The sequence below is a fragment of the Protobothrops mucrosquamatus genome, unplaced genomic scaffold, assembly GCF_001527695.2.
Source record: "Protobothrops mucrosquamatus isolate PMUCROS unplaced genomic scaffold, P.Mucros_1.0 scaffold_25, whole genome shotgun sequence".
Lineage (NCBI taxonomy): Eukaryota > Metazoa > Chordata > Lepidosauria > Squamata > Viperidae > Protobothrops > Protobothrops mucrosquamatus.
The window spans coordinates 899,041-926,569 of NW_015386101.1; the positions used below are offsets into that span (position 1 = coordinate 899,041).

The following is a 27,529-nucleotide window of genomic DNA, read 5'->3' on the forward strand; positions in this document are numbered from 1 at the left end:
GTTCTTTTTTCAGCAACTACTACAATAGTTCAGCTTTGCAGTCATCTATTCTCATAAAAACAATGACATCTTTTGGGGAGATTAGCTTTTAGGGAACACTTAATACATGACACTGCTGTGTTACTCAAAGCTAGTTTGCACATTATAGCTACCAGATATACGCCTCTATATATTTCAACAAGCTTCTATGAATTTTGTACGTTTGATCAGTCACTATGTAGTAGCTCAATTTGAAGTGATAATTTGGACAAAAACTTAGTTATAACTTAGAGAAGAAAGAATGGTCTATAAAAGAAGTCACAGTATGTACACAGGGAGCAATTTAAAATAAACATCATAAAAGAACTTGTGACACATTGATTGCCTGACAATCATATAGCCATTTGTTGCTATATGTTTGAGACAAAATAGCCCGCATACACATAAAAAGACGCAGGTTTTTAGGATTAGTAAAGATCTTGAAAATAATGCTGTTATGCAACTACATCGGTCATAAAAAGCATTTTATAAAATTTGAAAAACAAAGCTATTGGGGTCATCTTACTTTAGGATCAGATTAAAACACAAAAAGCCCAAAAGCCCATTTTAAAGCCACTACACTTAATCAAGTTTCTATTACAAACTTAAAAACATTATGAGGAAACAGTTCCTTTCCAAGTTAATTGTTACTTTTGCACTCCAAAATCAATACATTAAATGAGAAGGTCAATACCTTGGCAGAAGATAGCTAATCTATATAATAAGAGCAGAAATATAAATACAGTTTGCCGTTCAAATACTAAATCTTTTCCAGTATCAAGATTTTTTTTTTTAAAGTCACGAAGCTCACCTTGTTTCTCTTCCAAAAACAAGAAAAGAAAACACCATTAAGTGGACAGGTTTCCTCTTAAAAGTTTTTATGCTCTGATACTTTTTTCCTACAATTTAGAATAGTTTTCTTACGTACAGTAAAATCACAGAAATGGTTCCAGGAAATAAAGTATATAATGTAACAGTTCACTATTTCATTAAGACAGCGGAACTAAAACGGTCCAGGGAGCAATTTGCAGATATAGAAACAAACCACAAATATTTATTAGTCAGGATGGTTAAATGTCCATTTAGTAGTTATTTGATTGCCACACTGAAGCTCGGGGGCCATCTTCACCTGGTCTCAGGAGGAAAGCACTGTCTGTAACTTGGAGAAAAAGGGCCAGGTTGGGCACGGTTGGTCAGCAGTGAGAGCAAGAAGATGGCAAAGGCCAGTTAGGGCAGCCCGTGCTGCAGAAGGCAGAGGTTCAAAAGGGCATACACTGGAGGGGAGATAAGCAGGTAGGGGGAGCTGAAGTGCCTCTGCGGTCATAACCGCAGGCAGACTGTCAATCTTGATCACATGATCAGGGACGTTGCAATGGTCATAGCTTTGAAGATCAAGTCGGAAGTCCCTTCATTCAGTCTCACAGATATGTTAAACATCACTGAATAAATGGTCGTAAGTCAAGGACTTTCTTTAGGTCAGGGGTAGGCAACCTTGGCTCTTTTATGACTCGTGGACTTCAACTCCCAGAATTCCTGAGCCAGCACAGCTGGCTCAGGAATTCTGGGAGTTGAAGTCCACGAGTCATAAAAGAGCCAAGGTTGCCTACCCCTGCTTTAGGTCAACTATCTTTCTATGATATGCCCTGTCCCAGGAAATACAGACTGTACGAGAATGCTCACAAGTACACAATTTTAAAAATGTGAGAAAGGAACAAAATATGTAGACATTATAGCGTACCAAATTTTAATTAAAACACTGAAAAACATGACAGCTTCAACTACTTAATAACACAGATAAAGCAGACTAGCATTTGTTATTTTTGCTAGGATCATTGCATTTAAGGAATTGCAAAGAATCGTACTCAAAACGATGCTGTGAATCTCATGTCAAGCCAGGGGATTAATTGTCAGCAAATTATTGAATGCTAAACGCCAAATGGTATCACTCAACGTTTTATTTGTCATAGAGAATATCAAGAACGTTCTTAAAAACGTCATCTTCCAACATTTAGTTTGCCGCGGAGGGTCCTTTGTCAGACCAATCAAAATAATGGCAGCCAGGAAAGAAGAAATGCTCATTTTTACCACCATGTACAGCTGATTTTATTACAGCTTTTCAAACAGTTGGCTGGAAGAAGAAACTATGGTAATGCAATGCAAATTATTCTAATTTCACATCAAATGTGGGAAGCCACTGTAAGAATGTATCCCTTCTAGTTCAAATAATGTAATCTAAGATATCATCATATGATTTCCATTAATTCAAAAGTGTTGTAAGAAAAAGACACATCGATTCATAGAACTCTATCCTATACCCTGCCTCGAGCACATTCAATTAAAGTATAACCTTTAACAAGCATATAGCTGAGGCAGTTATTTACATAACAGATTAAATATCCCAGTTTCCTCATCTCCACCCCCAGTATAACAATGGTATTTGTCTTCCTTCTATATCCAGGTACTTCTTTCTTTATTTACATGACTTCTACGGCCACCTATGTCATACAGGGACTCAACTCACAGTATATAAAGTATATTAAAACAAGTTTTAGTTCAGGTCTCCTGTTGCCTTTCGCACAGCCCTGTATAATAAGCAGTAAATAAATAGAAGCCAGTCTAAAAGCTATCTATACCAAACAGTACAAAAGACTCTAAAATAAAGTGTTCCCTTCAAAAATGAAGAGAAGTTTTTTGAAAAAGGTCATCACTATGCTGGTAAAGAACAGCCAGTTCCAAAATGCTATAAGCCCATAATTAAATTTACTGATACTACCCCAATGTTTAATCCCTAGAGAACAGTTACGTTTATGTCTCTCTTGCTTCTGTTTCAAGCCTATTTTCTTATACTGTTAAATGCAATAAACGTTTCAAATCAACACAGCTCGTTATATCAAACATAATTCCACGTTTCCACCCTATAACTGGAAGCACACCTATGAACAATAGTGATACTATTATGTGGAGTAGATTTATTTAACCTAGCTCCTTTCCGGTTAATGCGTGTATGCTTTTAAGAAGAGACTGGAAAGCCATTTGTCTGAAATGGTATAGGGTTTCTTGCCTGAGCAGGGGGTTGGACTAGATGATCTCCAAGGTACCTTCCAACTTTATTATTATTATTATTATTATTATTATTATTATTATTATTATTATTATTATTATTATTATTATTATTATTATTACTTTAATAATAATAATAATTTTACAATATTTATAGAGCACACAGCTCAATTGATTTCTGCTAGCCAATACTTCCAGCTGTCAGTGCTGGGTAGCCCAGCTCTAGTGTGGTAATTTCTGGTAATTTCTCCTAGGAAATTTCTTCTCCTGGGAGAAGGAAGAATAAATAGATGAGAAAACCTATAGCAGCATCCCATGAAGACTTCTCCCAGCTTGTGACCATGGAAGAGGTGAGCAGAGAACTTAACTTGCTGAAAAAGATGCAGTGTAAGTTCCAAGGCTTTCTATGGGAAGAGACAGTCAAGTGGCAGAATGTTCCTGCAAAGTGAAGACTGGGGCATCATTAGAACTCAGGAGGCAAAGGAAGGAGTTTCAACATGCCCGGTTGAACAACCGTGAAAGGAAGAGAAATCTTATGCTTCTTTCACTTTTGCCTCCAATCACAAGAGGCTCTGACGTTAAGTGGGCAGGGGCTACTTATGCAAACTGTTGTACAATATCCTTAATTTCATATGCTAGCAAAATACTGCTTAATACCAAAAATCAATGACCTAATTAAGGCATTACAAGGACCCAACAAACACTGACAGAGCAAGTTATTGTATAACAACAGTGAAGCAAACTCAACACTCACAAGCCCTGATGAAGTTACCTAGTCAGGTAATGAAATGCCTACAAGCAAACAACCAAGTTCAGAGAGGATGAAGGACTCCACGGAGTTATAGGAGCTTCATATATTCTCTTCTACTGGAGTTTTCTTTAACATCAAGTTTCAAAGAAGCCGTTTAGTCCGTTCTTTCCCATCCAAGAGTCCCCAGGCACCTGGATAGGACTTCTGTGGCATCACAGTCTGCTGGGATAGTGATGTAAGGCTGAGTATCACACATATTTTTAATGTACCCAAAAACTCTGAACGACCTTCCCAAAGGCTTCATGTAAATGTTAAACAACAGAGAGATTAGGGGAGTCATCAGTTAAATCTTTCTTGCCCACCGCTACAATGCTCAAAATCCCTGACCTCCATAGATAGTCCAGAAAGATGATATTGCAGGCCACCCACTGAGAAATAAAAAAGATCAGAATAGATACACTTCCTCCATCCAGGTTCTGACAATGGTCACCAAGTAGGGCGACCAATGCTATTTCCAGGACTGAACCTGATTTTATTTTATTTTTGGGTTTTTATTATTTTTACAGGCATTAGACAACTTTTTGTATTGCCTAGTAATATAAATATTGACAACAAATAAAACCACAATAATTTTTTAAAAACTCAAACATCTTTAAATAAGGTTCTCACCTAGCCCTTAAAAATCAACACACCTTCAAACAGTCAATTTTATCTTAATTTTCTTTACCATAAAAATCAGGCACAAGCTATAAGTGCAACAGGGAAGTTTATTACGTAGTTTTTTTCAAATGCCTCTGAACTAAAACTAGAACATTTGCCTTCCTTCTTTCTGAACTTTAAATACTGGCAGTAACTATGTAATGATTCTGAAAGGATGTCAAGGATACCGATGCAAGTGCCACTCATGTAACTGAAGCACTCCCAAAATGTCATACTGGGTTTTAAAAACAATAAAACAAATTTATCAAAGATACAACTATCAACCTGAATTAGTTACATAACTTTAATTGAGTCAAATAGAATTCTACCATTGTACTAAGTACAATGAAGGCCACCATGTTCATTTTCTGACTGTAAGGTATTTTGGAATCATCTGATAGTTCAACACTGGAAATCTATTTTTCAACTCAAGGAATTCATCTTGCATTTCTTACTGATTCTTATAGCCCTACCCAAAGATACCAGAAAAAATGAATAGTATTTCCAAAAGATATGAGGGGTGTTCAATGCTTTACAGAATTTCAGACTTCTTTATTGAATAATTATCAATAAATCAGATCATAAATTGTTTAAAATAGCAGAATCACACAAAAATAAGCATACTGAGAATATCAGCATAATCTACATTTAATACATTTCCTTTGACAGAGATTTTTAGCAAAAGAAGCTACATACAACCTTGGCTGCAATTTTACTTTATTCAAATCTTCTTTTTACTTTATTCAAATCTTCTTTTTGAAGTACCAATCATTTTACAAGAAATATATAATAGATATTGTGTGAATTAAAAGCATAACATTCCTTTGGATATTTTTGCAAGATGTAGGCTTCCTTGGCTAAATGGTTCTATCCAGATTATAAATTTGAAATATTGCTTTAGCCATAGCAGTACAAGTTACTAACCCAGGACGTGGCTGCTCCTTATATAAATTATCAATTAAAGTGTTCCAAAATTGTATCAAATGTTCCAGAATGAACAAATCTGTATTTTGTATAAGATTTAAACAATTAAAAATATATTTCTGTATAAAATTAAAATCACCAGAATACACACTTCCAGCAAAATGTTCATTGCTTCTCGAACCCATTAACTCACCATTCTCATCAAGTAAATCCTCTTCATCATCTCCATCATTGTCCTCCTCCATTGCTTCCTCATCATCTTCTTCCTCCTCTTCCTCTTCCATATCCTCCTGCTCCAAATCTGGGTCCACATCTGGATCACTCCCTGAGACAGACTCGTCCGACATGATTCCCAATAGCACTCCTTGTGCATTACCTGCTCATGATCGATATTACAGCAGCCCTACAAATTAAAATAGATGAAATAAACATCAAACAAAATTTACAAGCTGTAAGACATGATGTAGCACAAGCCAGGTTTGTTGAAAATTCCCCAGATTCCTGTATTACTAACTTAAGAGTTCTTATAAACACGTTACTTTTTAAAGTTATGATATCCTTTTCATGATAAGGCGTGAGAATAATGACAAAGTCTCCAACCATCATTTTTAATTTACAGCTGAAAATATAACATGGTAACCAGCACTTTAAACATCTGTGCATCTCTGATACAATTCCAAACTTGAAGCAAATTTAAGTTGTCTTAAAACATGCATGCATGCATGATTATAATCTATTATATCTGAATCTTTCCTGATTAATATTTTCCAATGAATGTAATATAAAACATGCCTACACACATTTGCTCACTTTATAATAAAACATTATTCTCAATTTTTAAAAACTCTGTGAAGTCTGTCACACACACTTTTAAAAGGAAAAAGAGAAACATTTACCAAATGATAGCTTAATGTTGTAACACATGCTGTCATTAGTGAATATAATGGTCTACAGAATTTTCTATAATAAATTTTAATTACAAGTCATATATTTAATGCAAACACAGATATACAATCAATTAACATTTACAGAATAACAACATACAGTATGTGTACAACCAAAAGAGCAATAATAAGGTAAGCAGGTGAACAATATAAAATCAAAGTTAAGTAGTGGAATAGGTTAAGGAATTGAAAAATTAACAAGTAAAAGTAGTTGTTATTGAAATATCTGCATTAATATAGGTTTACAACATTATTATAATGTTTTAATGCATAATCAATTTTTGGTCTTCTTCAGTTCTGAAGACACTTCTTGGATGAGAAACAAAATATATTCAGGCAAAAACAAAGAAAGTTGAAAAAAACACCTTTGGTACAGCCTAATATGAAAATAGTTTATAATGCAGTTTAATGGAAGTGTACCTTCTCAATAATATGTTGGTTGAATGTTAAGCTTATAGTCACTCTTGTATGGTGCAAGAAATGTAACCCAGTAATATGTGAACAATTTGCAACTAGCACAAACTTCAATTTGTATAAGACTCTGGAGTCCTTCCAGAGTAAATTCTGAGGGCCAGGGGAGGTTGGATAGGTAGGATTATAACTCTTCAGGTTTACCAGGGAAGGTATTTCTTTAAAGAAAATATATATTTGGATTTTATTCATGAACTATTTTTGACTTGCAAAACCCTGAACAGATTTGATCCTACCTAAAAGTGTAAATGCACAGCATACTTAAATGATTGAGCAATGAATATGGTCTTCTAACCCTTATTGGCTACACATGTAAGAAGCCAGAGTGTCACAGTTTACAATAATTATGTGAACTCAGTCAGGGGTGCTAAGTGAGGAAATCATAGGGTCGTGTTACACGTGAACCCAACATTGTATAGCTGCAAAATACAGAAAATTATTAAGAGCAAAATAAGGAACCTAAAGTACAAGCCAACCCAAATTGATCACTGTTTAAATATATACTGATTGCTTTCATTTCTCCAGACCTGATTAGATTTCTAACCTAAATCTAAAAAATTAGATTTCTAATCTAATCAGATTAAGTATAGGAAGAAAGACAAAAAGAAAGAAAAATAAAGCCAGAAAGCAAGAAGACGGTTATATAACAACTCCCTTAAAATAAACATAATGTTAAATGTGACGTCTGTGCTTCCCAAAGCTTGTTTATTTCCTTTTTAAATTAGTTCTAAATTTATCTTCCAAGCAAATAGGAATATGTTCTATTTTTTTTAACGTAAATAATCAGGTTGGCTTCAGACCTTCAATTGTGGCTTCTCTAATAAAATTCAATAAAAGATCAACATAACAAAATCAACAAATCCAGTCAGATTTAAGGATTTTTCCTAAAACCTTTCCAATGGAAGTTTTTAATGGAAGTTTTTTATTTTAATAACGTGTTTAAAGCTATCAGTCTTTATTTGACAAATAAAATATGTACAGAAGGTAGCAAAAGTGTAGACAATGTATCATATAAATTACATTAAATGCTCAAATTGGTTGCCATTTTTCGTAAACAGTTCCTTACTCCTTTGATGTCTTTGAGCATTTCTATGTATAGTAACATTTTCTCTGAAAAAAAATTATTAAAACATATTATGATTGTGCTCTGGACCTGACTTTTGATACATCCTATATACAATAAAAATCTTATCAAAAACAATTTTATTTTAGGAAAGCTCATACCCAACCAGTGTCAACTTATACTGATGAACCGCTTAGCAAAGTCTGATCATAAATCCAACCCTCATCTGCATACCCATTCCAGTTATATCACCAAGTGCTACTTTAGAGGCATACCTGTCAGCATGATAAAACTTGAGATATAAAATATGAATACTCTATCCCAGTCAGGTAACCACAACGGACATTAGCTTGCCCTCATTTTTCACACAAGCTTAACCCAATTCAAAGCCATCTACCAAGGAAAATTACATAATACACCCACTTCCCTAGTTATAGGTCCGTGGTGGCGAACCTATGGCATGTGTGCCACAGGTGGCACGCAGAGCCCTCTCTGTGGGCACGCGTGCCATCGCCCCAGTCCTTTTCACTTTAGGCCTCTGCCGCCGTGTGCAAAAAAAAAAAGGTTCAATCAAGCAATCAATTTCAACTTCTCATGGGGAAAAAAAAGATCTCGCAAAGTTGGAATTGATTGATTGAACTTTTTAGTCCCAGTCTGCCATTACCACCGCAGCCACGGCCACCCAATGGGCCACACCCACCCAGCACACGATGATACATAAGTGGGTTTTGGGTTTCAGTTTGGGCACTCGGTCTCTAAAACTTCGCTATCACTGTTATAGGATATTCCAACCTTTATCTCTCTGCACGCGCGCGCACACACACACACACACAGATATGCACACATCAGCATTTAATCTAATGGTGGTAGCACTCATTTTAAATTGATGAGCAAATTATTTTCAAATGATTAATTACAGTATGTTGACAGTTCAGAAATATCTCTTAATAAAATCATCTATTCCCCTAACACAGTGGTTCTCAACCTTTTTAATGCCGTGACCCCCAACCAGTCGTAAGTCGAGGACTAAACCGGTCGTAAGTCGAGGACTAAGTCGAGGACTACCCAACCTGTCGTAAGTCGAGGACTTTCCCTGCCCGGGAGCGCCACGCATGCATGGTTCCGCCCCCTGCGCTGGCCGAGGCGTAGCTGGCAAGCAGCAGAGACGGAGCAGGCCGACCACCAGCTGGCCCAGCTCAAGGGAGGTAAGGCACCCGCCGGAAAAGGGGGAAAAAATGGCGGACAGCCTTGCTTGGCGACCCCCATGAAATGGTCGATCAACCCCAAATGGGGTCGCAACCCATAGGTTGAGAACCGCTGCCCTAACATAATAGGTACCACATAAAAAGTTGCATTTTTATGCATTACTTTATGACAAAAAATACCTAGGATTGCATGGCTCTGGGGAAAAATTGATCTAGAATAAGTGTGATAAATCACCAGGTTAAGGTAAAGAAATAAGAAGAAGCAGTAGGAGAAAAATAAAAAGTAGAGGAAGAAGAATTCAATTTCCTTACATAAGAAAAGCAGTCAAGTATTTATTCCAAGAATCTATTGTATAAACATCAACCTCATATTTGTGAATGTCTTTTACTAAGCTACAGCCGCTTATTACTCCAGTATGTACCAATGGGAAGCAAGTGGAGAATAGATATTTCAAAATTTTGAATAAAAATAGACATGAAAATCAGGTCTGATAATTTTTTTATATAATTCCAGTTTCCTATGTAAGTTTCTCCATTCATCCAATAATTTTAAAAATTAAATTTACTTACTTTTTGGAAACATCAGATAAATATATAGATCAAAAATTATTTTTTACAAAAAATATTTTACTATTATCAATAAAAGGGCAAATAAGCTAATTTGGGAGCCTAACATTTCCTAAATACAACAGAAATTCAATTCAGAACCAAATCCCACAAGCTGATAAATAAATTTGATTTATTGCATTTTCATGCAAAAATTACCTTATTAAAATGACCTATACATTTATAATTAACAATCCATGACACAAAATTTCAGATAACTCCCAAGAGTAGAGAAGATTTGTGTGAAAGAGGTATCCACAAAGGAATGAATTATCCAGAAGGGTACAAGCAATAATTGCAATTATAAGCTGATGTACTAACAAAAGAAGATAAAAGCCAAACTGTATTTGCTGTATCTTTTAAATTATTTCTTTGGTAGATTAACAAAAGAGGACATAGTAGCAGAAAAATTTGGCAAGCAGAAACACACACACACACACACACACACAAACCTGAGATGAGAAAAGATGACGCAGTCTTTTACCAACTCCATTATATTGGAATTGAGTAGAATAACTCAGTATCCATTCTAATTCTAGGAAAAAAATTAAGCACATGGCAGTATCTGATGATAAGTATAGAACAAAAACTGCTGGTGACAGAACAGGTTGCCTCATTTACAATATGAGTCACAAAGTTCCCAGGCTATGCTATCTACCAAAGTAACTCTCAAAGCCAATTGCATACAATACTCCAATAAATATTTTTAGCTGTAGGCAAGATTCAGATTGCATAATATGGTAAATTACTATCTAAACTATTAGCAGGTATATCTGGGTTGCACTACATAGCTGAGAGGGTGACAAACATTTGCTTTTATTTATTTCTTTTATTTATATAATCTATAATCCTTATTCTAATCTAGGCCTATCTTGATGTAGAAAATCAACTTGGCATGGGACTTGGCTTAGTAAGAAAGAGGTATTTAATAAGGATTACCTTTGCTGCAATCTAAGAACAACCCAAATCTAACCCACTTTGAATATCCATGTAAATGGTAAAACTTTTATATAACATCAGTAACTTATTCTTTCAACATAGCTATCAGATTTCATACTAGACACTGCCTAAATCTTGCCTTTTCAGAAACTCATCCCCATATTTAAGAACACACTTACAGCAGAAGCAAATTAACTTCTAACTAATTGAGCTAGGCCTTTATTTGTTGACTTTCTGAAGCAACAAAACTTTGACAGATCATTCTGCTCTTTGACTTTGAAAGGATAACTCCTGCCTTACCAGCTACATTTTTACAACAGCACTCTATTATACATTAAGAACATTGTGTAAATTGCAAGATACATAATACTAGTTAAGCATACAAATTAAACACAAGTTTAAACACAAGTAGAAAAATGTATGGATGAAAATAAAGCATTGTATACCAAATGTATAATGCAGTTCATATTGAATACCACAAATTAGATTATGAATATTTTGCAATTCTTGTCAAGAGTTGCAATACTCTTCCTTGGAGTTTGACCTGAAGGTGAAAAAGCATGAATGAATAGTAATATTTTGGACTGGTACATATATAAATGTTTTGCACTAGGCTTTTTTTCCCCTATTCTCTATTTTACTTTATACTTTTTAAAAAAGGTAAAATATATTTTCAAAAATATTATAAGGTTTAATTTCCAAAACAAAATTATTTAGAAATATTCATAAATATTTCCAATAAGAAGTGGAGCTTCAAGCCACACTTTAATCATTCTGGAAAGAGTCAGAATGGTTATTTAAGCAGAAATAAGAGGCACGGCATAAAACACTAATTTATAAATTAGTGACCAGCTGACCAGCTGAATGATCTCAATATTGACTTTATACAGACCTATCTTCATGAGTCTTTCCTGGATGCCATATTATTATAAACCAAATTATGCACCAGGTAATACATTATTTTGAGTTTTTTTTCTATCGTGGTGCTATTATTTCAATGAAACATTTTTGGTATACCACTTCTGTATAGATATTTATGTTTTTAAGCACTTAATCAGAAAAGTTAAAGGGCTGTATCATGTTTAGCTCTTCTGAGTGTATTGGCAACGTTCAGAATAAACATACACAACATAGCTGTGTATGCTTTGTATTTGTACTGCTTTGATAAGAACAGATTTAGAACATATGGGAAAGTGGATGCAATGTTGGTGGCAACTCATTAAAGCAGCTATTTCTCTTTCCAGGAAAACCATCTATTTCCATCCAAAACACTGCCCATTTCTAGTTACAGTTTTTAATGTTAATTTCACATTTTGGAAATCGTAGATATGTGTGATTTCCATGGGAAAGTTTGCACTAATGCATTCATCAGCTATTTACCCAAATCCACTTTTGCGTGAATTGGCAAACTTACCGAAAGCCTTCACTTAATTAGTTTCTTGTTCTGTCATGATTGAAAAATTATTATATTCTGCTTTGAAAATCTGTACAGAAAATAACTGCCATGTGATACAGAAATGCAAATATATATTATTTGGAACTCAACAAACATCCAATAGATACAAGATGAAACAGCATTAGATATTTAACCTCATAGGGCAATAATACTATTTCCTGAATTTAATAAACAAATATCTACTATCATAAATCCATATTTTAAAACTTATTTTAGAACCCTGGAAAAAGTAGACACAAGCACTCTTTTTCGTTTTATCAGATAGAACTTATCAGTTCAAGAAATGGAAAAGTAGGTTTCTATAGAATTGAAAAACTGTTTACTGATTAGAAATATATTTCTGCTGATAATATTTTACAAAATAATTGGTTGATTAGTTCCAATTAATGAGTTCAAATGAGATGTTTAGGTATTCCTTAAAATCTTGACAATCAAGAAGATTATCATTGTTTAAATAATAGCATATTTTAATATTATTTAAAGTCAGAGAATCCTTGTTAATATTACACAAACTCTATCAAATACAACCCTCTTAAATGTCTTTAAAACGTATGGGAAGAGAAATGAATCTGTTGAGTCTTCTCGGAACGTTATATAATACAAAATTGGTTTTAAATTTATTTTGAGAGGAACTAGTGTAACATCAATATTACTACTTCCCCTTAAAATTATATTACATAAATTAAAATACTTCCATATTGTTTTGCAATATGCATATTTCAATAATTACATCTATTTAGTTACTTGGTTTAACAAATGTTTTGAGTAAATTAAAAAAATGCACAACAGCCTTTAATAATTTATGCTCTAGTTAGCTTCTAGACTTACAGTATTATAATATTTGAAAATAAAAATGCATCTTTTTCTGGATCACTGGTATTCAAAAATATGGGAAAGCACACTGGTTAAAACATTAATACAACAGCAGCAAATCTTGAATAAACTTTTAACTACAGTATGCTTGCATCCAATCTCCATTTTAACTATATCTATAAACTAATTTCTAATAAATAACCTCCATCTTTCTGAAAGTAAACTTTAAATATGAATGTTTGTAATGATGTATCTCAAAATAAGAGTCCCAATCTTTGGAGCATGTTTCTTTCTTCTCCTTTTTATATCTGTGTAGTTTGTTTATTCTTACAATTTTTCTATGCAGAATTCAATGGTTTGTCAATCATTGTATGATTTACTCAAGACCTTTAAAGAAAATTGTTTGGATACTCAAAAAATTATTATTTCCATCCTAAATAAAATCCGGTAGCACTTTAAAAAATTCACTATATTTTACCATACTATTTGTTATTTCTTGATGCATTTGTTCCTATCATTCCTTTAACAAAGTATTTTACTCTCTCAAGGACTTTTTTTCCTTGCTGACCTCCAGACTTGGATATGCATGGAAACTGTACAAGAATGAATATATTCTTTTCTCTCTTGCTAGATTAGAATCTGTTTGTGGAAAGTGTATTCTGGATCAAGGCTACAGTTTCTACATTTTCAATCTGTACAAATAATGCAGTGTCTTGCATTGTTCATTACTATATACAAATATGCAAGGGACACTAAATGTTAGCTCTCAATGGAGAATTATTTAGGATCACTATCATATAAACACGAGAATAATATAACCAATAGGGTTGTCTATTTTGCAAGTAAGAAAATTTATATTGGAAAAGTCAAGATGATACAATGTTGCAAATACACTTAAAGTAAATGATGCATAACTCAAAAGGACTAGCACAGTGATGGCGAATCTTTTAGAGACTGAGTGCCCAAACTGCAACCCAAAACCCACTTATGCATCGTCGAGTGTCGGGTGGGTGTGGCCCATTGGCTGGGCGTGGCCCATTGGCTGGGCGTGGCTGCGATAGTTAAATCAATCAATTCCAACTTTGCAAGATCTTTTTTTTTCCCACGAGAAGTTGAAATTGACTGATTGAACCTTTTTTTTTTTTTGCACATGGTGGTGGAGGCTTAAAATGAAAAGGTTTTATAAAACCCAGCTGAAGGCCTAGGACTGGGGCGACGCCATGCGTGCCCACAGAGAGGGCTCTGAGTGCCGCCTCTGGCACCCATGCTATAGGTTCGCCACCACTGGACTAGCAGATAGCTATGTTTCAGGCTTAACAATTTCAAACTCTTATATTACAATGCTGCAATAGAAAAGGATTATGAAAAGCTGTATTTGTCAACATTCCTTCTTTTGTACAAATTATTACAGATACTAGAGTCTCAGTGATTTAATATATGATGTACAATCAATTCCTTCTTGTCTATATTACTCTAAGGTAGTACTGCTCCATGAATAAATAAAGAAGCACACTTAACGTATTTACAAAGTTATATAAGATTACATTAGATAAAAAGATAATCAATGATTATAGTTGTCTGGTAACAGACACTTTAGGCTCCCTGAAAAAAATGGGCCAAAGTACAGCCTACTGGTAAAAAGGCACGCTTCAATGAAGGATATGCTAACATAGAAGAATTACGAAGGATTCACTTCAAATTGGGATCCACCAGAGTTATAACATATACTTTGTACACACTACTAGTGCTTACTGTCAGAATTATGAGAAATGATATTGACAGCAAATATTCTGAGCAAATTCAGATGGTCTTTACCAATGTCCAGTTTTTCAAAAAAAAAAAAAAAAAGGAAAAAAAATAGAAAATGGAATTTCCAAAGGTTAATTTCTAGTTAAATAAAGTGCATAAATCCAAAGTTTAACTAATACAACTCTTTAACAAGAGCCTTAATAAGTATTGTGTTGGCTAGCATATAAAAAATTAAAGAAATAACATCATCAACTGAAACTTATTGTTACTTGCAATAATGAGGACAGCAGAATTCACTACTATTCAGGTTTGGGGATTGCTCAAAAAACAACATTCTAAAAATATGATATTGACCCTAATTCTATAGTGCAGATTAGATTCCTACTAAGGCGACCAGATCACTGTTGCAAAATTTCAGACACCACTTGGTTGTCACAAGCAGCAGGAACTATGCATTTTCTATATTTCTTGGCTACAGTCAAATAATTGTGACATACAGCCATGAAATTAAAGAGTTAGCTGCTATTTAGAAAAAAGACTTTTGACAGGTTTGGAAAATAAACTGTAGAATAACAATAAACAACAAATGTTGACACTGTCAAGACTATGATCTTCCCACCTATAACACATGGTTCAGAAAGCTGGACCATTAGAAAGGCTAAATAAATTAACGCCTTTGAAGGATGGTGCTGGAGAAAACTATTAAGAATACCTTGGACCGGGTATTCAATTTTGAATGAAGTAACACCAGACTTCTCCCTTGTTATGTATCCATGAGATACTATAACAAAACTAAAGTTTAAAGCACATAAAAAAACCAAAGGCAAAAATCAGTAAAGAATCCCCCTAATTCTAGGGAAAAATGAAGGCAGTCAAAAAAGAAGCTAACAGAATACGTAAACAAAAGTGTACAGAACTAAAGAAATAGTTGCTGACAGCCAATCTTAGTGAAAGTATTTTTATCAGGATATGAAGAATCAGACTGGTGACTGATTCATCTTTGGGGCTGGGTTTTTTTTTTTTCAACTTTACAATCTAGAGAAAAACCCTGGAATTTTCAAGTGGTTGCCTATTCAAGTATTAATTAGAGCTGAACGTTTTTAACCTTTCAAGTTAGACGGTTCCGTTGGATGTTATTACCTGTTGAGATGGCTGCATTTTATTTTGTAAAGCATCAGACACATTGGTAAATACAAATAAAAACCTTTAAAAAGCATTTGGAAAAATTAAGCTTATTCATACATGTGTACAAACTATAGATTTACGACTGTTCCAATATTTCATATGAGACACACACGACACTCCCACATTCCCTTTCCATTTCTGTTTCATAAATTAATCATTTAAATTCAGCTGTCTTTTCGCTCTTTATTATTCTGAACACTCACTTTGCTGACCTGGTTTACATGTAATGCAAATCCACAATGTAGCTGACATGTTTTGCTTACTGAGAATACTGAAGCCGTCCTAAGGGGGGGGAAAACAAATTTAAAATTTAAAAATAACGGTAGATGGGTTCACATAAACTCCCTTATTGATTACTTTCACAATCACACCTCTTGGTTTGGAAAGTACAATGATCAGCTTTAGACAAAACTTGGCTGAAGCATGTAGATGAAGACCCAGGAAAACCCAGACCCACTAACAGAATTGAAACAACTAGCCCATAACCAACAAAAATAGAAGAATGTGCTACTGTATATGTCTGATATCCTTCCTTTCCTCCAGAAGCTCAAGATGGTCTAAAAGCACCTTCTTTACTGTTACTCTATAAACACAATCCTGTAAATTAAGTTTGTACTGACACTGTTTCAAAGTAACATAGTGCACTGAATTTCCATGGTTAAGAATAGACTTGAACCCCAATTTATCCCATCAGAATCCTGTAGCATAATCAATAAATTATCCCGGCTTAATGTGTGAATTATTGTTTGACTGAATAAGTCCTCTTTGATCCTGTCCTGTTTCTTTAACTATGTCAAGCCTTACTAAACTCAAAATTATTAGAACAATTTCTGACATGCTCCTGCACAAAATATAAGGAGTTTCTCATCTTTCCCATTTCTCTACATCTCTGTCTTGTTCAAATTAGAATTTTCACACTTTCCAGGAAAATTATAAAAAAGATGCAAAAGCTATTAATGTTCTAAAAATCTGTACCGTATATGAATGGAAAATCTGTACTTCAGATAAAACTGAAAAATGGAAGAAACACAAGTCAATTATATATATTTCTCTTCCCTAGGATATAAAAAAAATATCTTGACAAATCAGCCCACAGTTCTCACATGAGGCACAAATTACCAGGCTCTAATTTTCCTACTTCAGACACATTCCATGAAAATGCTCTGGAGAAGGTTTTAATGCTGGGAAAGGTAGAATGAAAGAGAAGAAAAGAACAGCCAGCAGCAAAGTGGATGGATTCAGTTACAGTGGTGATCAGTGCACTCTTGGGAGTCCTGAAAAAACACGTTAGGATAGATCATCTGGAAGAAAATCTATGTATGTAGTCTCTAAAAGTAAAAAATGACTTGATGGCACATAATCAATCAGTTTTTATACAAACATTTGGCTATCAAGCATCTCTCCCCTTTTTTCAAGTTTTTCTTTCTATCATGCTATTATCCTTCAGTTCTCTGATCATGGCATTAAGTCTTTATGTATTATTAATTCAATTTCTGATGCCACCCAATTGCCAAGTGATTCAAAGCTTCTAACAAAGGAGATTAAAACAAATCCGAGACAGTAAATATTACAAAAGTCAAGATAATAAAACAGCCATACCAGGAGAATGGCTTGTCATTAAGTAGGTGTTAATTTTTACTGACCACATAGATAGATTTTCTCCAGGAGGATATATCTGCCACCTGAAGACAAAGACACAAATATATAATAACCTGTGAATTCACAAATCATCCCAGTCCAATGCTAGAGGAACAGCCAGGTTTTTAAGACAACATAAAGGCAACGTGGGGGACAGGGTGGGGGAAGAAGGGGCATGCTATCCCAAAGGGCAGCCATAACAGGAGAGAAGGCATTACTCCTTGACCCCATCAATGACATTTCTTTATTGACAAGACCCTGTCAGATCTCATAGGGCAGGCAGGAACAAGGGAGAGGTAGTGTCACAAGTATCCAGGTTCTAAGCCATGAAGGACTTTATAGATCATCAGCACCTTGAATTCAACTCAAAAACCAAAAGCTGCATTCTGCACCAGCTATAGCTTCCAACTACCGGTAGTCTTTAATGATAACCCCATTCATTATGGTCTCCTCTTCTAGTACAATCACATTTTTCAAAAATCTGTCTCTTATCCAATCCTCCAGAAAAGATGCACCAGTATACTGGGGGTAAATCTGTTCCAGGCAAATTCTGTTCCCTCAGTAGACACAATGTATCTTCACATTGTTCTACAATAACTTCATTTAATATGTGACATAACTATCCTAACTCATGCTTTCCAGTTTTTCAAACCCTGATTCTCTGTGTCAAATGCAACCCACGGAGGCAAAAAAAAAAAAAAAAAATATGCAACTTCAACCATCTGAACAGTGTCTATTTCACTTTAATACTCAGTAGTAAGAGTGACTCTGATTAAAAAAAATACAACACAGATGTATATGTTAACATAAAATATAAAATATTAACTTCTTTATATACAGACAAAAAGAAAAGAAAAGCATTTACAAGTTAAGCAAGTCACCACAAGCTACATTTGGTAAGTTAAATAGAACAGACATCAATCAGGTGCTCTTGCTTTGAAGTTTTCAAAGTGTTGCCACAAGACTTTTGTTCACAACTGATCAAAATGGAAGGCAGGTAGCCAACTCTAAAAGTTGTATCATTCTGCCCAAGTCTTTCCACAAAGCACATCTAAATCATTGTGCGACTTTTGTATCTTCAATATTAATTTTATAATATTTTAGTCTTTTAAAGCGATCCGAAGATCTTCCAAAGAGTTCGTAGTTATTTTGAACTAGCCAGCAGCAAATAGCCCGATCTCTCGGGACGACAAATGATCACTCGGCATCTGGCTTACAACCCTTATTCGTATCTTTGCTCCCCGTACACGAGTGCGTTTTACCTCAGGACCCCTTAAAAGTCTCCCAGCCTTCAAGGCAGCAAAACGTTAGAGAAGAAACCCCGCGCCTTTATTGACTGGAAAATCCTCCTGTATCCAGTACTTATCCAGCTCCCTTCCCCCCCACCCACCCATCCTCGAAAATCTCGACCCCCGATCCCCTTCCTCACCCCTCCCCGTGCCGGCCTTTCCGTCCCAGGGTGCCCAACGCCAGAGCCTGGCTGAAGCCACGCCGCGGCCATGCATTCTCAGGGCGCCCGCGATGCCCGGCCTTCTTTCTCTGGCGCCTGGCTTTGCCACGGGGAGGCGGGGGCGGAGGGCTTCCAGTTCTCTGCCTCCCACCCCCACCCCCGGGCCCATCCGCTCCCCCGGCGCCTCCATTGGTGCGCGATCTCTTCCTCCTTTCATCCATCCCCTTGGGCGACTCCAGCCGGAGTCCGGTCCAGTCTCACCTCCTAGTGGGGCTGCGGGCCAGGCCGCTGAGGGAGCCGGGGAGGGGGAGGAGGGAGGGCTGAGGCGCTCCGCGCGCTCCTGGTTGCGCGCCGGCCCCCCGTTGAACGCTCGCCGTTGTCGCCGTCACCGCCTCCTCCTCCGCCTCCTTCTCGTCGCTCCTCAATCCCTCCGCTTGGGGTACGCAACGGTAATACGTCCCCTTAGTCGGAGCTACTAGGAGGATTTCCCCGGGCAGCAACAGGCACACCGACAGCAAAGGTTCCGAGAGTGTACAAAGGTTCCCACGTCCCTTGGGAGCTGGCACGGGAGGCGGAAAGGAGGCGAAAAGCGAGAGCGGAGGGTGGGAGGACCTACAGGAGGAACTCATCAGGGACCAAGATTGGGGGGTGGGTGGGAGAGAAGGTTATTCCTAAATGGTTAAAACAGAACCCGAGACAGTCCAGGCCTAGAAAGAAGCCGGGGAAGTTAAATCCCAGCGTCTCTCTTCTGGTCCTGTCAGAGCTCTTAGCAAGTCAAATCAAGCAACTTCGCTCTGCTTGTTCGCCCTCAGCTAGCTTCAACACCGCTATTGTACCAAGAGAGAAAGAGAGAAAGAGAAAGAAAAAGAAAGAAAGAAAGAAAGAAAGAGAGAGAGAAAGAGAGAGAGAGAGAAAGAAAAAGAAAGAAAGAAAGAGAAAGAGAGAGAAAGAAAGAAAGAAAGAAAGAAAGAGAAAGAGAGAGAAAGAAAAAGAAAGAAAGAAAGAAAGAAAGAAAGAAAGAAAAGACAGGTGCCCACGTGGTCCTTGCGATAACAAAACAGTTAAAAGTGTCAGGTATTGTGGTGTTATTGTTTTTCCTGTTCGTTAAAAAGTAGCAAAAGGTAATGTGGGGCTTGCATATAAACGGGGGGAAAAAACAAATATTGTTCTGAAGACCAACTGAAATAGCATAAAATATCAGAAAGCACTGGAGCCACCCCAAGAACTTTTGAATGTTTTGCAATATTACTGACTGAAAGTTGAGAGAAGAACAAGAGGAAAAACATTAAGTGTGCAGCCTGCAACTGAGGGATATATGCAGCCTTCAGCCTAATTTCACTGTGGTGAAAATTAAATAGCTTGAGCAATTGAAGGGGAACCAGGAAAAAGACAAGATCTGCAAGTATGAAAGCAAAAACTAAAGAACTGAAGAAGGATGGAAGGAAAGGCAGGAAGTTCTCTGTAATTTACCAGCTAAAATCTTTTAATAAGACATGTCCTATTGTTCTTCCAGCAATCAGTGGGGACATAAAGGAATGGCAGAAAAATGAGAAAGAAAGGAAACCATTTTCAGCACACCCCAAATTATCCAAGCTCTAGCAGAGTCCACTGAGGCTGTTCCTCACTCCCCCACTGAAGAGTTTATTGTTACTCTATAACAAAGATTTGGTCTGAACAAAGCTGTATTATAAGTCGAGGCTGAAGTAAGTTCTTTATTCTCAATTCCCAGTTCCTAATTAATTTAAAAAATCCAAATACAATAGTCAGTAAACTGGATATTAAAACAATGTATTTACAATGATGAACCTAAAACTAGAATTATTTAACATCTTATATATTTGTAATCAGGATGCCCTGCCCTTCAGATTAAACAGTAATATAACACAATAAACATTGTTATTTTTATTCAAAGACAATTAAATGTAATATGGCACTTGAAAATTGAAATTATGTAGCAGCTGAACACTGCCATTCTATCATATGATCACACTGTTCTGATTCTTTGATAAACTACTTAGGAAAGTAAGAAGAGGTTTCACATTTTCATATAACAGTTCTCACAAAGGGGAGACAAGGAGATTAATACTGGCTGATGAAATGAAATGGGTGATGAATCATGTTAGACTGAAGAGTTTTGGAGTTTCCAAAAGTTTATTTGCTCTAGAATGAATCAAAATATTCCAAAGTGGATAGAAAGACTGCTGAAGCATTCCTTTGCGGCCCAAAGACCACAAAGAGATGAAGAGATCATCCATCATGGGATCATATTTTGAAGGAAGAACAAGGAAGGAAATGCTCTGCTAACTTGATAAGCTGCCAATCATGAGTAATTAACATCCTTAACTCTAAATGGGAAGGGGAAGGTAGACAAAACTATACACACAGATAGCCACAAGCTTAACTTAAGCATATGTCAAGTAGAGAAGAATTAACCCAGAAGTAATGGTTCATGACGGGTGGTATTATACAAAGGACAGAAAATGCAGAAGAGGATAAAAAAATGTCTGTTATATATGAAATTAAATAAGACATTTGAGTCAAAAATATCAAAACTCCTTACTCTGAGCTCTCCAGAATAGTTCTCAGCAGAAATATGAATAGTACTCATAGAAATCAAAAGTCAGAAAACAGAAGGCCTCACCTAGAAGTATTGGTCTAAAGGCCATCATCACCATCTTGGGCAAGCTAATGAAGTCTCGTTTGTTAATGTAAATCTACAGTCAAAAACTGTTAATATCATGAAAAATCTGGCATGCAAAGTAATTACGGTACTAATATTGACCTGCTAATATGCAAACACCTGGTAGGTGGAGATACTGCACTGCAACAACAAAAGGAGAATAAAGTAAGTAGAGTCATTATCAGAGTTCAAGCTAAAAAGTAACAAAAGCAAGTGGAAGAAAGAATAACAGAATAACTATCTTGTTTTAACATCTAGTCTAGATCTTGTAAAGTAGTCATATAAAGAGAAAAAATTTAGGTGGATAGATAAAAATAGAAGCCAGTCTTTAGAACACAAATGGGATGTGGGTGTAAGATATCTTTAATAAATAGGCCTCTTTTTATAAGGATGCTGCAACTTTTATGAGAATCCTTATAGAGTTACAGGAGATCCTTGCACTATGAAACGGACTATGAAAACTCATAATCAGACTATGTAGTTAAATAAGAAAACTCTGACGAGACTTAGTAGGGCTGGCAGATGAAATAACTAAGGATAAGGAAATTCACTGTCAATCCTACCCAGAGAGCCAAGATGTAAAGCTCAAAGGGAAACATGACAATGCTCCCGTGGGGAAAAAAAAATCCATTGCTCTCCTCCTATTTTCCAAAATTTCTGTGGGCATAGTTGAACCTTTATCAAAAGCAGTGAAAAAGAACCATTATACAGTATTCTGGTTTTATATAACTATGCCACTAGATACCCTGAGGCAATATCCCTGCACACAATAACAACCATAGTAACTGCAACTGAATTGAAGAAGACATTCAGTGAGGAGGACATACTTAATGAGATTTAGACAGACAATGCTCCAAACTTTAAATCTGTACTACTGAAGCACTTGTAGGTAGATTTGGACACATTTGGAATTGGAGCTGGTTTGTATTACCCTCAAACAGCTGAACTAATGGAGTGTTCTAATCAAACTTGAAAAAAATATTAAATATATACAGGATGACCCTAAGCATTGGGATGTCTGTATGGTTTTTGCATACAGGTATTCTTTGACATACATTCACAATTGAGCCTGTAATTTTGGTCATAACTTGTTGTGGTCATTAGCATGTGACTGGCTCAATTTTATGATTGTTTTTATCATGGTCGTAAAGCAAGTGACCATAAGTGTTAACAGAACACATGGTTATTAAATGAATCCAGCATATCTGATGAGCATTTTTTGCAAATCATAGTTTATATGGTCATGGGATGCTGCAACAGTTATAGAAGCGAGCACCAAGCACCAGAAATATGATCGTGTGATCCACATAATTTCAAGCAAAGGTTGTAAGTAGCTTTTTTTAAGTTCGTCATATAATTTCAAACGGTTGTTAAGTGACCAGTCATATGTCGGGGACTATATTGAGAGTTCCACACAGAATATTTATTTATTTAAAATATTTATATAGAAACTCATACTAACTCTGGCTGGCTCTCATTCAACAATTAAAACATTAGTAATAAAACAAAGTAACACATAGTGTTTTCCTGAAAGTAAGACCTACCCCGAAAGTAAGCCCAAACTTGATTTTTGGGAGTGGGCCTAATATAAGCTCTACTCCCAAAATAAGCTCTAGTTTTGGGGTGAGGCGCACGCCTAAAAATCAAGCTAGGGCAGGGATGGGGAGGGTGGAGCTGCCCCAAGCGCCCCGCACCTGCTTAACTTACTGGTAGAAGCACTACAGCCAGGCCTCCCACGCCCTGACACTTGTCGCGCCGCGTGGCTCGTCACGCCTGCAAGCAGCGAAAACAGCCTGAAGCACCACACGGCTTCCTGCCACGAGCGGCAACGACAGCGTGAAGCACCATGCGACCTGCCGTGAGCAGCGGAAACAGCCCAAAGCACCGCACGACTTCTTGCCCCAAATGGCAGTAATGGCATGAAGCATCATGCGGCCTCTTGTCGCAAGCACAGCAATGGCACAAGGCGCCACATAGCATCCGGCTGTAAGTGGCAGCAAGTGGCCGCTGAATAAGTGAAGCAGTGGAGCGACAGGTGTTGGGGCATGGGAGGCCTGGCTGCGGCAGTCCTAAAGTAAGACAACACCCAAAAATAAGACCTAGTGCCTGTTTTGGAGGAAATAAAATGTAAGACCGGGTCTTATTTTCGGGGATACACGGGTATGTCTACTAAAACCATAAACATTAAAAACCTGGCACCAAAGGAATTCCCTTCTGCCTGTGGAGGGGAGCTGGCTATCCCCTTTTGATTCTCACCTAAAAGATGTTACTCTTTCTTTATTCCTAGCACTATCTGCATCATTCTACAGAATGTAGAGGTTAACTGAAAGCCAGCCTGTTGGAGAAGACTGTGTGTTCCTTTGTCTAACTGAGGAAAAAGTTGTAAGCGAGAAATAGTACTATTTATTTCAGAGGCATGCCTCATTACCAAAATTCAAGCAGGATTTTTTGAGTAGATAAAGTTACATGCAGCTTGCTCCAGGCCTTCTAGGCTAGGGTCTCCCCCACGCCCCTAAGGTACCTCACGCTCCTTATCTTACCGTACTGCCTCTCTGCTCAGGGGCTGAAAATCCAAGCTGGATTTTGGCTGCTTCTCATCTTTAAGTACTGGCTGAAAGAGCTGCCTGCTGAAGGATTTGAGCGTTATGCCTGCTTGGATTTCAGTTATGCGGACACTTTTTTCAAAGACTTTGCATAGCTCTATTGTGAATGTTATTCAACGTGGCTCTGAAATTGCCTATAAGAAATGCAGCATATCAGTGCCAGCACTTTGATACAGAAAATTTGCCAAGAACCAAGGGCACAGAGTGGCCACAGAAAGCAGAAAAAGCAAACATAGGTATTAGATCAATGAACCAAGGTAAACTGGGTTGCGGAACTTGTATAATTACACTAGTAAGTACGCAACAAAGGGATCCACTTATCCTGTCATATATGAACTAAATAGTTATTTAAAGTATATACCAGGTTCAGATCAAATGGAGATCTTAGTGCAGAGGTATCAAACTGCCGGCCCACGGGCTGGATGCGTCATGCTGAAACTGTGTCCACCCCATTGCCGGCAATGGAGAAAAAGTCATGATATGTCGTGACACACCACATGACGTTGCGAGTTTGACACCCCCGTCTTAGTGTGGCAGATTCACTTTCAGTGTAATTGAAATGGAAAAGGCCTAATGCATATTAATTGAGCACAATACATATGTTAAATTCATCTGTATTTTTCATATGCAGGTAGTCGTCATTTAATGACCATTAATTCATTCAGTGACTGCTTGAAATTACAACTGCATCGAACAAAGGGACTTACAACCCGTCCAAAGTTATGGCCATTGTAGCGCCACTGCAAATTATTTGGATCCATTGCACTCACGTTTTAGGCCTTATTAAGTATGAAGACAGCACTGATCATGCTTGTAGATGATCTGGTTTGGGACGGGTAGCATACCCATCCAGGCTTTCTTGGTCGTTTTTGATACCAATGACATGATATCCTTCTGGAACAGTTGAAGGGTTAGAAGGTAAGTTCTATAGTGGTTCTCCTTCTTCCTCTGAAGCCAGTTCCAATTAGATTTTGTGAGGGGAGAGATCCAGCTGTAGGCCTCTATTCCACAGAATGCCACTTCTATTTAACATCTGTACCAAATTGTTGAGTAAATATATCCTCCACAGTGGAGTTAGGTATCATCAGTATGCTGTTGACAGAGTTAAGCTATCCATTAAGGTCCTTCTCACATTTCTAATCAACATACATTTGCTATCACCACCTTCATTGGACATTTATCCATAAATATATTAAAACCCCAAGGAGATCAGCATCTTGTTTTACTCCCTGGTCAACAGTGATTCATATGCTAAATATTCTATTTATTCCCATCATGCTTTACATCCATCCTGTACTTACTAGACTTAGTAATCAATTTTCAACCTCATAGTTGTGCATAAGTACTGTTGCAAGCCTATTCTTTCAGCATGTTTCTAAATCAACAAAAATAAACTTTTTTTTTCCAAATTCCATATTTGAAATTCTCAGTGACCTACTGAAGAAAAACCTGTTCTGCATGCCCTCAACTGGCATAAAATTGTATTGCACTATGGAAATGCAGAGTATTTAAAAACATGTAGCATACTTTAACCCAGTGTTTCTCAACCTTGTTTTCACTTGTGAAGCTTCCAACCTTGTTTTTCTCCTGTGGCTCCCCTGTCCATGTTCCACTGCTGTAAATGGACATCGGGCTGTAACTGATGCATTTTCTGGCATCTACAAGACAGCATTTGCAGTATAATACAACTTTGTTTTTCTATGACCCTCTCTGTAAGTGCCCTGAACCCTGTTACATGTTTTTCACCCTTCGCCTCCTTGAAATATTCTAGGGCCCCCAGGTTGCCATAGCTCCCTGGTCAAAAAAAGCTGTTTTAACCAACCTTTTGCTCAAGCTACTGTCATTAAGTACTAATGGAAGTACTTGAAAGGAAATCATTTCTCAATCTTGTCTATATCCTGCCACTTTCTTTTCATACGATTTTTGGTTTCCAATGAAAGATATTCCCTTCAAAGAAACCATCAACTGAGCAAAGAAAAGTCTAAGCAAGCTTCCAAAATAATATCAGGAGAGTTGTCTCTTAAAACAGATAATTTATTTAGACAGCATTATCCCAACTGGAATTTCATGACACCATTGAAATTTGAAGCAATTTTTGAAGTATGTTTTGTTTTGATGCTAAATTAAAAGTGACACCTTTTTTTTTGAAACATTTTGATACTAAATGATACTAATTCTAAATGTGACACTCTTTTTTCTCTCCCTCCTATTCCTCTCACTCAGTGGTTATGACGAAGTGTGTCAGGGCTTTTGCTTCCCAAGTTATAAGAATTACTCACGCCTCAGTTATTTCCTAGCTTAACTACTGTAACACAGTTTACATCAAGCTATCTTTGAGCACTGTTTCGAAGATCCAGTTAATGTAAAGGGCAGCAGCCAGGCTTCTAAATCAGGGCTTTTCAACCAGTGGTACGGGTACCACCTGTGGTACATTGGCACCTGGCAGGTGGTACGTGACCATCCTAGAAAAGTGGTAGCGGGGGAGGGGAATGAGCTGAACAGATGGCAGCACCGCACAAGCCTGAGTGAGAGATGGCTAGAGATGCAGGGCTGTCAGGGCTCAGCGGAAGTGCCAGGATCAGCGCTACTTCGGGACTGTCAGGGCTCAGCGGAAGCGCCAGGATCAGCGCCAGGCTCCAGCTGGAGCTCAGTGCTGATCCTGGTGCTTCTGCTGAGCCCAGAAGAAATGCCGATCAGCTGGAGTGTTGCAGCATCTCGAGGGTCTTGTGATTTACATTCAGATGCTTGGCAACTGATTCATATTTATGACGGTCACCGTGTCCCAGGGTCATGTGAAGTGACCAAAACCTGCTGCAACCACCCAGTAGACGGGGGGAATAAAAACCAAACACCCCCCACCCCACCCCCGCTGCCAATCCTCAACAGAAATGCTCACAACAATGAAAATCTCAGACAGGAAGAGCGCCACCAGGCGGGCAGGCAGGTGTCTTGCTCGGCTGTGCCTTGGGGGGCACTTTTTTCAGTGCCATCGTAACTTCGAACAGTCACTAAGCGAACTGTTGTAAGTCGAGGACTACCTGTACTTCATCACTTTTTTCCTTTTTTTTTTTTTTTTGTCATCAAGTTTTTGACACTTTGTTAGGCGACTGGTGGTACTCAGATATTGCCATATCCTAAAAGTGGTACAATGGCTGAAAAGGTTGAAAAGCCCTGTTCTAAATGACATACAACACTCGGAGTACATTATCCTATGGTGAAAAAACTGGCACTCCTTGCCAACTTAAAACAACCTTTCAAGGCCTTTACAGCTTTAA

At 37.1% G+C, this 27,529-nt stretch overlaps 1 protein-coding gene across 1 annotated transcript in view; it reads right to left on the reverse strand.

Annotated features, from left to right (window-relative positions):
* RAD54L2 (RAD54 like 2) overlaps positions 1–19,250 on the reverse strand; it is a 53,717-nt gene extending 34,467 nt beyond the window's left edge. The window contains exons 1-2 of the mRNA XM_015832413.1: positions 19,233–19,250; positions 5,646–5,855 (exon numbers count right to left, since the gene is read on the reverse strand). Coding sequence (XP_015687899.1) covers positions 5,646–5,799 — 154 coding nt within the window. The 5' untranslated portion in view covers positions 5,800–5,855; positions 19,233–19,250. The remainder of the gene's footprint in view (positions 1–5,645; positions 5,856–19,232) is intronic.
* Positions 19,251–27,529: the final 8,279 nt, after the last annotated feature.